Genomic DNA, 11,891 nt, shown 5'->3' with positions numbered 1-11,891 from the left:
TCCTGCTCTGACAGCCACATTAGCTATACTCCAAATAAACATTCACCTCCTCACAGGCACGTTCTACTTAGAAGAGAGAATAATGTAGAATAATGTAGAATTTGGTGAGCTCCTGAATTCATCCATCTTCTGGTCATGAATGTAACGGAATCATTGGGAGAGTGTTGAGATTAAGGAGGGAAGGCTGATCCACAGAGCATAGTTTGAATGTTCCCGTCTTGCCACAGTAATGGCCCACATTTCTTTTTATGCAGGAGTTGCCGTGTGGCCCCTCTCATCCAGTGTGACTATTGCCCCCTCCTGTTTCACATGGACTGCCTCGAGCCACCACTCACTGCCATGCCCCTGGGCAGATGGATGTGTCCGAATCACATCGAACATGTGGTGGTAAGCATGGCAGTGTCTGTTCAATCCTGTACAGGCACAACTGGGTGTGGACTGACTCAGTAGCAACTTATTAAGGTCAGCTTTGTGCCAGAGTTCACTGTGATCTCACAGGTCCCGGTTTCGGTACACCATCCTGCTCATTCTGATTACTTTAATAGCATTCAGCTACACATTTTGCCTTTTCCCGGAGTTCCTTATTTTGGCTACACTGACAGACTTAACCTAGTAGTACATGGTGGTTTGTGAGTGATTTGAATTAAGTAGTTGATATTAATGCCCTAAAAGGGAAGTATATTAGATGGAATCTTTTTTTTTTTTTTTTAAAGAATTATCAATTTGGGACCAGCAGGTGGCGTAGTGGTTACATGATTGGGCTCCCACTTGGCCAACCACGATTCAAGTCCTGGACCCAGAGGCTTGAAACTCACGCTGGGTGCATGTGTGTGCGTATCCAGAATCCCAAGAGAATGGAGGAAAAGAGACTGCAAAATGACCATCCCCCCAGGGGTGATTTCTCGCTTTCTGTCTCTGCCTCTTTGGCAAGTGCACGCACCCTATAGTAAAAATCTCTCTTTAAAATAAAAAAAGGAGGGACCAGCAGTTGGCATAATGGCTCTGTCACTGGACTCCCATATAGTCGACCAAGGTTTGAGTCCCAGACCCAGTGGCTTAAACTCATGCCAGGCACGTGTGCATGCGTGCCCAAGATCCCGAGAGGAGAATGGAAGGGAAAGGACTGCGGCATGGCCATCTCCCCTGGGGAATGATTTCTCGCTTTCTGTCTCTGTCTTTCTGGTAAGTGTATGTGCTCTATAGCAAAAACCTCTCCAAAAAGGAAGAAATAATTATTGATTTAAGGGACCAGCAAATGGCATAATGATTACATCACTGGACTCCCACATGGCAGACCACAGTTTGAGTCCTGGACCTGCCCAAAATCCCAAGAGGAGAATAGAGAAGGGATTGCGGTGTGGCCATTCCCCCTGGGGAGTGATTTCTTGCTTTTTATCTCTCTCTGTCTCTCTGGCAAGCCCACGTGCTCTATAGCAAAAATCTTCCTTAATGGAACCAGCGGATGGCATAGTGGTTATGTTGCTGGACTCCCACATGGCAAACCATGGTTCAAGTCCCAGAACTGGTGGCTTGAAAATCATGCTTGGCATGTATGCATGCATACTCAATATCCCAGTAGGAGAGTGGAGGAGAAAGGATTGCAATATGGCTGTCTCCCCAGGGGAGTAATTTCTCACTTTCTCTTTCACTATGTCTGTCTGTGTGTCTCCCTCATAAGTGTGCATGCCCTAAGGCAAAAGAAAAAACTTAAAAAAAAAAGAAACAATTTTTGGGCCAGCAGGTGGCTTAGTGGTTAAGGTGGCTGGACTCTCACATGGCTGACTGTGGTTCAAGTCCCAGACCTGGCAGCTTGCTTTCTCACTTTCCTTCTCTCTCTCTGTCTCTCTCTGGGCGACCTCAAGAAAATAAATAAATAACGACAATGAATAAAATAAAATAATTCTTTTTAAAAAAATAAAGAAAGAAACAATTTTGGGGGCCGGCAAGTGGCATAGCAGTTAAAGTTGCTGGACTCCCACATGGCTAACCACAGTTTGAGTCCCAGACCTGGTGGCTTGCTTTCTCACTCTCTTTCTCTTTCTTGCTCTCGCTCTCACTCTGGCCCTCTATCGTCAAATTATAAAGAAAGAAAGAAAGAAAGTTAAATAAAATAATTCTTTAAAAAATAAATAATTATTGATTTTATTTAGTTTTTTTTTTTTTTTTTTTTCTTTTTAAATTCACTATAGGGCACACGTGTTCACTAAAGAGAGAGAGAGAAAGGGAAAATGAGAAAGCAAGCCTCCAGGTCTGAGACTCAAATCACAGTTGCTTGTGTAGCAACTTAACCACCACGCCATCTGCTGGCCCCTAGATCTAATCTTTTTTTTTTTTTTTTTTTTTAAAGAGAGATTTTTGTTAAAGGGTGCGTGCTGTCACCAGAGTGACAGAGAGACAGAAAGTGAGAAATCACCCTTCAGTGGGGATGGGCATGCACACACACACGCCTGGCATGAGTTTCAATCTGCTGGGTCCAGGACTTGAATTGCTGTCGACGATGTGGGAGTCCAGTGACACAACCGCTATGCCATCTGCTGGTCCCATTCCCTAGATCTAATCTTTCTTTCTTTCTTTCTTTCTTTTTTTTTTTTTTTTTAAGAGAGAGATTTTTACTATAGAGCATGTATGCTCACCAGAGGGACAGAGAGAGACAGAAAGCAAGAAATCACCCCCCAGGGTAGATGGCCACACCACAATCCTTTCTCCAATCTACTTTCAGGATTTTGAGCATGCATGTAAATGTTGTACCCACCTGGCATGAGTTTAAGCCTCTGAGTCCAGTACTCGAACTGCAGTGGACCATGTGGGAGTCCACTGACATAGCCATTAGGCCATTTGCTGGTCCTCCAAATGTGCATCTTCTTTTTTCTGGAGATGTTTTTGCTATAAGGGCGCATGCACTCACCAGAAAGACAGAAAGCGAGAAATCATCCCCCGGTGGGATGGGCACGCCGCAGTCCCTTCTCCTCCATTCTCCTCTCAGGGTCTTGGGCACGCACACACATGTGCCTGGCATGAGTTTTAAGCCACCAGCTCCGAACTCGAACTGTGGTAGACTACATGGGAGTCCAGCAACATAGCCATTATACCAACTGCTGGTCCCCCAAATGTATATTTTAAATAGCAGCTTTCCAGCAGGTAGTAGTTATTAGTTGGTTAATTCTTTATTAGTCATTTCAAGGTTTTGCCTAATTTGCTAAGAAGCTGCCATAACAGATTGAATTGAATTGTAGGGGATCAGATGTAGAAGATGAAAAGTGGCAGTTTTTATATGCCTTTTCTATCTTATTCTAGAAATTCTTTCTTCTGTCCCTTCAGCCTTTAAGATCAGTTCAAGGTTTTCTCCCTCCTATTGAGGAGGGCTGTGATACCAGGAGGAGCTCACTATTTTTCCTTGGTACCTTAGTAGGAATTGGACAAGGCCGTCAGGATTCTGGTTACTGACCCAGCTGTCAGCCAAATTCCCATGTATAATAGATTCCAGTCCTCCTTCCTGTGAGAGTCCCTTGCTGGGAAGAGACTCTGGATTATTTGAAGGCCAGGTCCTATGTTTTCTCTAAACCTGTACTGATGTTAGGGACCCTGGTCAGGAGTACTCAGAGCTCTAACAGAGGACAGTTAGGCTGAATTTGGAGGGGCACTTCTTGGCTAATTCCCTATTTCCTATCCTCCTCAGATCTCTCTAGGGAACAGGAACACACCAGCTCTCTCCACTGGATTGGGCAGGATTGAGGGAAGAAGTCTCATCCGTGTTCCCGTTCCCATACCCTCTGCAGGGGTGTTGACATCCTGGCCCCTGATGAAGGAACCCATTTGGGATTCTAAGGGCTTCTGGTTTTTAAACCTAGAGAAAGGGGTTAACTAGGAGTAGGGGTGCCTTACTCAGCTAACCACAAGGGTGTATCTGCTTTGTCCCTAGCTGAACCAGAAGAATATGACACTGAGCAATCGGTGCCAGGTATTTGATCGTTTCCAGGACACCATTTCGCAGCATGTTGTCAAAGTGGACTTCCTAAACCGAATCCACAAGAGGCACCCTCCTAACCGCCGTGTGCTCCAGTCAGTCAAAAGAAGAAGCTTGAAGGTGAGTCACATGAGACAATGGTCAGGATTACGAGAGCCAAGTAGCCCTTCGGAGTGTCTAAGTCTCTAGTTCTCCAGAGGATAAACACCTTTCAGAGGGCTCCTCCTGCTGTGGGAGGTCAGATCCATCCCACCAAATCTAGGTGTGCTCTGTGGTCACTGTTCCCCTCTCCAGAAGAGCTGTTCTGTCCCTATTAGGTGTCCCCCGCCCCAGGGCTACCCGCTGACAGGAGGTGTTAGTGATTAAGCAGAGTGCCATGTGGAGAGTGAAGAGCTGTTCCCAGCTGAGGAACTTAGAGAAAAACGTCTAAAAGAGAGCTAAATCTATTCTTCCAGGCTGCTGTTATTATTTCACCAAAACTCCAAATAATAGCATTGCTGTAATTAATACCTGATGTTTGTATGCACTTGATAAATATTAAGTCTGCCCACAGAGATTGGCAGGAAATGTTCCTTCATTTGAATGTACTGAAGATGTTTTTCATAAACTGTTAAATCACCTCATTCAATTTACTGAGAAGATCCAACACTGTCCACCCATGTAAACACTTGATTTTTTTCCCTTTTGAAATAATTCCCTGGACAGTCCTTTGTACCAGTGAAAACTAGCAGTTCACAAAAATGGCCACTTGGTGGCAGCCACACTTGACAATCAGTCACACCACTCCCATCACCTCCAGTGGGTGTCAGCACTAGCAAGTTAGTAACTGTTGGGAATTCTGTAACAAACGCTTAACTGGGTAAATATTTATACTTTGGTGGAGACACAAGTTTTCTAAAATTAAAGTGTTTTGGGTTGAAGGTTGGAGATGTTAGAAGTGGCTTACCTCATACCTCCATTAAATGGATCTAAGAGTAATCCAGACTGTAATTTCACTGTGTAGAGCCAGGAGGTCTTGATAAAGTCCTGTCATTGTATGGTGTCTCCTCCTGTTTTTAAATGTTTCCCTGATGTTTTGGAAAATCCCAAAGCATTTGGGATTGCCTAAGAGCATTTGGGTTTTTTTGTTTGTTTGGTTTGGTTTGTTGTTGTTTTTTTAGAAAGTTTTTGCTATAGGACACATGCACTCAGAGGAGAGACAGAAAGCGAGAATTCACATCCCCCCCAGGGGGGAGGGCCACACTGCAATCCCTTTTCCTCTGCTCTCCTCTTGGGATTTTGGACATGCACACGCACACACCCAGCGTGAGTTTTAAGCCACTGGGTCTGGCACTTGAACTGCTGTTGATTACATGAGGGTCCAGGGATGTCACCATTACATCATCTACAGGTCTCACCTAAAAGCATTTTGTAGCTGGAAGTTTGAGAGTGATATGAGGACTGGACTGTGGCACCACAGGACAGTGGCAGAGAACTCCAGCTCTCTCCTAGAACGCTGGTCTTTATCTTTGGTTAGCGTAACACGGCCAAAGTCTGCGTTGGATTTGTGTCTGTACTAGGGGTTCCCTTTCCACCTACCTCTTCACTCTGAATAAGAGACAACTTTTGACAAACCCACTGCTCCATTCCCCCCCCCCCATTCCTGAGTCATCTCAGAAGGCCCTTGGCACCAGCTGACATTGTTCTGGTGACAGCTCAGCACTCCATCCAGATCCCTTGCCTTTCTCCTTATATCTAGTCATATCTGTTTGCCCATCCCAGATTCCTCAGGCTCAGCCTACCTGAGACCGAAGGTCTTCTGCCTCTCCAAATCTATTCTTCCTCCTGTATTTTCTTTATTTTTTATAAAGAATTACTTTATTTATTTATTTATTTTAATTTGAGCAGAGAGGGAGGGAAGAGGAGAGAGAGAGAGAAGGTGAGAAAGCAAGCCACCCGGTCCGGGGCTTGAACCATGATCAGCGATGTGAGAGTCCAGCGCCCTTAACCACCATGCCACCTGCCAGCCTATTCCTCCTATACTTTCTATTTTGCTAAATGGCAGTGATTTCTACCCAGTCCATCAAGCAAAAATTCCAGGAATCATTTCCACCTCCTCTTCCCTTATCCTCCATAAGGACTTGGTCACCAAATCTGTGGGTTCTCCAGATGTTTTCTAAATCCACGAAGTACTTGCACATCTCTGTGCCTTTCATGCTGCTCCCACAGTTATTTCCCCTCTCTCTACCCTGAAAGTTTCATCTCAACTTCTAAGTCTCAGCTCAAACATTGACTTTATTTAAAATTTTCCTAATCCTGGGCTAGCTCTATACCCTGGTAGATAAGGTATCCAGATCCCACATGACTGACCATGCAATTTGAATCCTGGCCCTGGGTAACTTGACACTTCAGGGATGTGTGTCCTGACTGGGTGGAGAAGTAGAGAAGGGATTGCAGCCTGGCCGTGCCCAATCAGGGGGTGCTTTCTTCCTCTTCTTCTCTCTGGTGAGCTCATGCACCCTCTGGCAAACTGAAAGATCAAACAAAACTTTCTTGATCCTAAGTTTCTGTCCTCCAAAGTAAGAGAAACACTCTCCTTGATGTTTGTTTTAAAGAATTATTGTTTGTTGGGACCAGCAGTTAGCGTAATGGCTATGTCGCTGAACTCCCATGTAGTTGACCATGGTTTGAGTCCCGAACCCGGTGGCTTAAACTCACGCCAGGCGCATATGTGTGCGTGCCCAAGATCCCAAGAGGAGAATGGAAGAGAAGGGATTGTGGTGTGGCCATCCCTCCTGGGGGGTGATTTCTCACTTTCTGTATCTCTGTCTCTCTGTCTTTCTGGCAAGCACATGCACCCTATAGCAAAAACCTCTCCAAATAAAAAAAGAAAAAAAAAAGAATTATTGTTTATTTATTTTTTTCATCATTGTTATTTTTTTAATTTGACCAGAGAGAAACACAGAGAGAGCAAGCTGCCAGGTCCAGGATTCAAACCACAGTCAGCCATATGGGAATCCAGCACCTCAACCATCACACCACCTTCCGGCTCCTCCTTGATGTTTGTTTGGGCTTTTTTACACCAAGTTAGACATACCTCTATTCTAGGATTCATTGCATTGTATTGCAATATTTCTGTGCTTATCATTTCATTAGACTATGAGCTCCTTGAGGGCAAGTTTTAAATTTAATTGCTCTCTGGAAGTCTAGAACTGGGAACAGTGCCCAGTCTCAGACTGTGCTCAGTAAATGTTGGCTTGAATATATGAATGACTTTTTGCTTGTATGGCTCTTTCATTCTTACATGGTGTGATTCAGAGTGTGTTTTCTGTTTTTGTACAACAATGAGGTTTTCAGTTGTTTCATGAATGAATGAATGGATGGATGAAGAAAACTAACATCGAGTGCTTAGCGCAAGCCAGGCCTCATACTGAGTATTTCCATCATGAATTTGACCTCTCATAACTTACTATCTCAGTTACTGCTCATCCACCTACAGACTTGACACTGAGCAGTAAGAACCTTGAGTACCACTCTAAACCTCTGCCCAGTGTCAATCTAAGACTTCAAGGCAGAGCAGAGGACAGCAAGCACTGATTTCTGGTTCCTACGGATCTTGATGAAGAAGAGTGGAAACCCCACCTTGTTTTTATTCTGTGCATTTTGGGCTTTTTTAGGCCATTGTGTTTGTGTTGAAGAGATAGGAGCCACAAAGCAGTTATAGAGATCACCAGAGTGGATGAGTACGTTGGCATTATCTCCCTCTCTGTCCTCCTTCTGTCTGTCCTGAACAGGTTCCCGATGCTATAAAATCTCAGTACCAGTTTCCACCCCCTCTCATTGCACCCGCGGCCATTCGGGACGGGGAGCTGATCTGCAATGGGATCCCTGAGGAATCACAGACGCACCTTTTGAACTCTGAGCACTTAGCCACCCAGGCAGAGCAGCAAGAGGTGAGTGAAAGCAGGGATGGGATTCCAAATCCAATCTTCTATCTCACCACAGCTGTTATTGGAAGTAGCCTCAGTGTCACTCCCATCCCCGTTCCCACCTCTTCTCTAAACGCCTACCCCCCCAAAAAAAAAAAAAAAAAATGAGTGTTCCAGAGAGAACCTCTGGCTCAGATTCCAAAGGCAAGTAAGAGAGAACTACAGAGCTCCAGAGTCAACCGGTCAGCTTGTCTCCATCGGTCCCCCGTGAACTATGAGCCGGGCAAGTCTGCGTTATAGAAAGAGACCAGTAGACCCATAGAAAGGTTAGGTGATAACGCTGGACACACAGCAGGTGTTGGGGGTACTTGCTGAAAGCTTGTCACAAGGTGAGCCTTAGGGGCAGAACTACAATGTGAATCCCAAGCTCTGCTGACAGGGTGTTGCCTGCTGAGCGTACCACAAGTCTTGCTTAGGAATGGAAATGAAATCTTACCCGGAGTCGAGCACACCCCTCCTGGGCGTTCGTGATGGGACCTCGGAAACAGTGCTTGGCAGCTCTGCTGTAGCCCTGGCCACTGTGGCAGGAAGGACCAGCGCCTCCCAGGCCTCTCACCCTCCTCTCCTCTCCTCTCCTTCCGTTGCAGTGGCTCTGTAGTGTTGTTGCGCTCCAGTGCAGCATATTGAAACATTTATCTGCTAAGCAGATGCCTTCGCATTGGGACTCTGAACAGACAGAGAAGGCTGATATTAAGCCTGTTATTGTGACTGACAGCTCAATCACCACCTCCCTGCAAACAGCTGACAAGGCACCTACACCTTCCCACTACCCCTTGTCCTGCCCCTCAGGGATTAGCACCCAGAATTCCCTGAGCTGCTCTCCACCCCATCAGCCCCCAGCCCTAGAGGACATCAACTGCAGTTCTTGTGCGGAAAAATCCAAGAAAGCCCCTTGTGGGACTGCCAACGGGCCAGTGAACACAGAGGTGAAAGCCAATGGCCCACACCTCTACAGCAGCCCCACTGATTCCACGGACCCCCGGCGACTTCCAGGCGCCAACACCCCCCTACCAGGCCTCTCACACCGGCAAGGCTGGCCCCGGCCCCTCACGCCACCAGCGGCTGGGGGGCTTCAGAACCACACCGTCGGCATCATTGTGAAGACAGAGAATGCCACTGGCCCCAGCTCTTGCCCCCAGAGGAGTTTGGTTCCTGTCCCAAGCCTGCCCCCTTCCATTCCCAGCTCTTGTGCCAGCATCGAGAACACCAGCACTTTGCAAAGAAAGACTGTCCAATCACAGATAGGACCTCCGTTGACAGATACAAGGCCACTGGGCTCACCCCCAAATGCCACCCGGGTGCTCACTCCCCCCCAAGCAGCAGGAGATGGTATCTTGGCTACAGGAGCCAACCAACGATTCTGCTCACCAGCGCCATCATCAGGTGAGTGCTACTCAGCTTTAGGATGATGTAGAATCATTTTATGCTCTTCCTGGCAAATCAGATTTAAGATTCCAAAACCACTTAAGTCCCTGTGACTACTTCAGAGGACCTTGCTCTCTCTATTGCTTGTTTTCCCCCCGTTTCTGTAGTAGAGGAAGCACATGTTAACTTGTGCCCATTTTATAGATGGAACCTCTTAGGCTCTGTAAGCTTAACTGCCAAGTCAGTGGCAGAGTTGAAACTACACCCTGGGTCTCCCAACTCCTTCTGCACCTTCCAGGCCTAGTCTTCTGCCTGTTTTATTCATCACCTTAGAAGGCTGCATGCTCTTTGGAACCACAGTGTTCAGCCTGAGGTTCTTTGGAACCACAGTGTTCAGCCTGAGGTTCTGGGGTAATGGCTTCAGTGTTGTATGATCCACACAAGAAGCTAGATCCATGCCTGATACAGGTTCTCAGAGCCAGCTCATTTGAAGAACTTCCATGGCAGGGCAGCAGAAACAGAAACAGTACTGCCTTTCAGAATAGCTATGGTGGGGTTCCCTCCTAGGTTGGTCTGGCCCAGAAGCTTACCCTTGAGCCACATGCCAAAGAGCAGTTCCTCTGTATTTGGCCTAGTGTGGACCTGCTCTCTCAGCTGTCCCCAGTCAGCACCCAGGACCTCAAGGTTGCTGACCCCAGCATCTGAACCAGGTTTCAGATGCTGCTGGAACCCCCTGTGGTCTCTCTCGTCTGAACTGAAGCCGGCCTCCTAGTCAGCTGGGAGTCTCGGTGACCAGGTGACTGCAATTTCTCTGCATGGGGGCCCCTGGTCCCAGGATGGTCCTACTCTCAGACTGTTTTCCTGTCTCTGTTTATCTCACAATATCAGCGTGGATAGATTTTGCACGCTGTGAGTCAAATTTCAGTAGGCAGGAATTGTAGGGCATGCACCACTTAAGAGTAGCAGCAACAGGGAGGTGTTCATGCCCAGAGAATGAAGCACTCCCACCATTCTACCCAGAGCAGTGGATTTCAATGGTTCTCAGTGCTCTGGAGACTCCTGCGTGCCCGGGTGCATTGTCGTTCCATCTGCCCTTCCTCACCACACGTTTTTAGCTCTAGGAGTTCCAGAGCCTATGGGTTGAGAATCGAGAAGGGAACATCACCTTGGGTCCGAAATCCAGACCTGTCTCAGCAATGGGGGATTGGACCGGTGGGTTTCCCTCAGGCGACGTAAGTAACAGTCTTCCTGCTCCGTCCCCAGATGGCAAGGTCAGCCCCGGCACGTTATCCATAGGAAGCGCTTTAACCGTACCCTCTTTCCCAGCCAACTCTACTGCCATGGTGGACCTCACCAACTCACTTCGAGCATTTATGGATGTCAATGGAGGTGAGTGAGTGAGCTACTGCTGTTCCACCAGCTGTAAGGTGAAGGTGCTGTCCTGTACAGCATTTAGTTCATTTCAGAAAGGGAGAGAAGGGATACCTGATCCCAGAGGCTCAGTGAGATGGGGATGTGGAATGTCCTTTTGGGTGAAGGAGTGGGCAAGAAAGAAAACTCCTCCTATTTCTGCCTTCTCCACTGCACATGCAGACAATCAAAGGTGAAGGAAGGGGGCCAGCAGGTGGCGTCTGTGACTGGTTAAGGCGCTAGACTTTCCCACCTAGCTGACTACGGTTCAAGTCCCGGACCTAGTGACTTCCTTTCTCACTTTGCCTCTCTCTGTGTGTCTCCCTCTGGTCAAATTAAAGTAAATGAATGAATAAATAAAATTAAATAATTCTTTTTTTTAAAAGGTGAAGGGAGAACAGACCCAAGCTACCCAGTGAGAAAAGCACGAAGTTGCTTTAGGCAGATCGCTTGGACTTGCAGACTAAAACCAGGAGCCTTGCTCCCAAGGGAGGTGCCTTGTCTGTGGGAAGTCCCCAAAGCCAAGGACAAAAGGGCAGACTTTGATCTCTGTGAACAGAGAGGGTAGGTAGCCAATCCAAGTCTTAGCAGCAGACATAGGCCCTCTCTCACAGACAGACAAATGGTTTATTGTGCTCTGCTTTTCTAGCAACACTTCTTAAAACCAGTCTACCCAATGACAGGTGGTATCTCTACAGACTGCACTGGGGCCTGCCTCACTGCCAGTGGCAAGTGAGATGCCCAACCCCAGACCCTATGCCACTGTTACTCCGTTTGGGTAAAAACTTACTTGGCTGAACTTCAGAAATGCTGAACTATTTGCTCTGTGACCCTTGTCTACTTCTACATTCCATTTCCACCTCAGCTGCTTTTTTATCTTTCTTTTTGGTTGATAGAAATCGAGATAAATATGCTGGACGAGAAGTTGATCAAGTTTCTGGCCTTGCAGAGAATACATCAGCTTTTCCCCTCTCGGGTCCAAGCTTCACTGGGCAGTGTCGGGACACATCCGCTGGCTTCCGGAGGGCACCACACAGAAGGTGCGCATGCACACACCGGCCACCACACGACCTATGTGTGCAAGTGACCTCTGCGTCTCCATGGAGAATGTCAGCCTTCAGTATCTCAAACCTCTTTGTGTGCCTTTAATGGACTTAATGATGCACCATAAGTTTTCTTCCCAG

General features: G+C 47.0%; 1 protein-coding gene across 1 annotated transcript in view; it reads left to right on the top strand.

Annotated features, from left to right (window-relative positions):
• The window catches only part of PHF12 (PHD finger protein 12), a 59,407-nt gene that overhangs the window by 42,241 nt on the left and 5,275 nt on the right, over positions 1-11,891 (top strand). Inside the window, exons 6-11 of the mRNA XM_006165467.3 lie at positions 255-387; positions 3,920-4,084; positions 7,738-7,896; positions 8,520-9,315; positions 10,561-10,686; positions 11,604-11,747. Coding sequence (XP_006165529.1) covers positions 255-387; positions 3,920-4,084; positions 7,738-7,896; positions 8,520-9,315; positions 10,561-10,686; positions 11,604-11,747 — 1,523 coding nt within the window. The remainder of the gene's footprint in view (positions 1-254; positions 388-3,919; positions 4,085-7,737; positions 7,897-8,519; positions 9,316-10,560; positions 10,687-11,603; positions 11,748-11,891) is intronic.

Source organism: Tupaia chinensis, unplaced genomic scaffold (genome assembly GCF_000334495.1).
Source record: "Tupaia chinensis unplaced genomic scaffold, TupChi_1.0 Scaffold143921_1, whole genome shotgun sequence".
Classification (NCBI taxonomy): Eukaryota; Metazoa; Chordata; class Mammalia; order Scandentia; family Tupaiidae; genus Tupaia; species Tupaia belangeri.
Note: the sequence above shows the minus strand (reverse complement) of the source record. Positions and strands in the feature narration are given on the sequence as shown.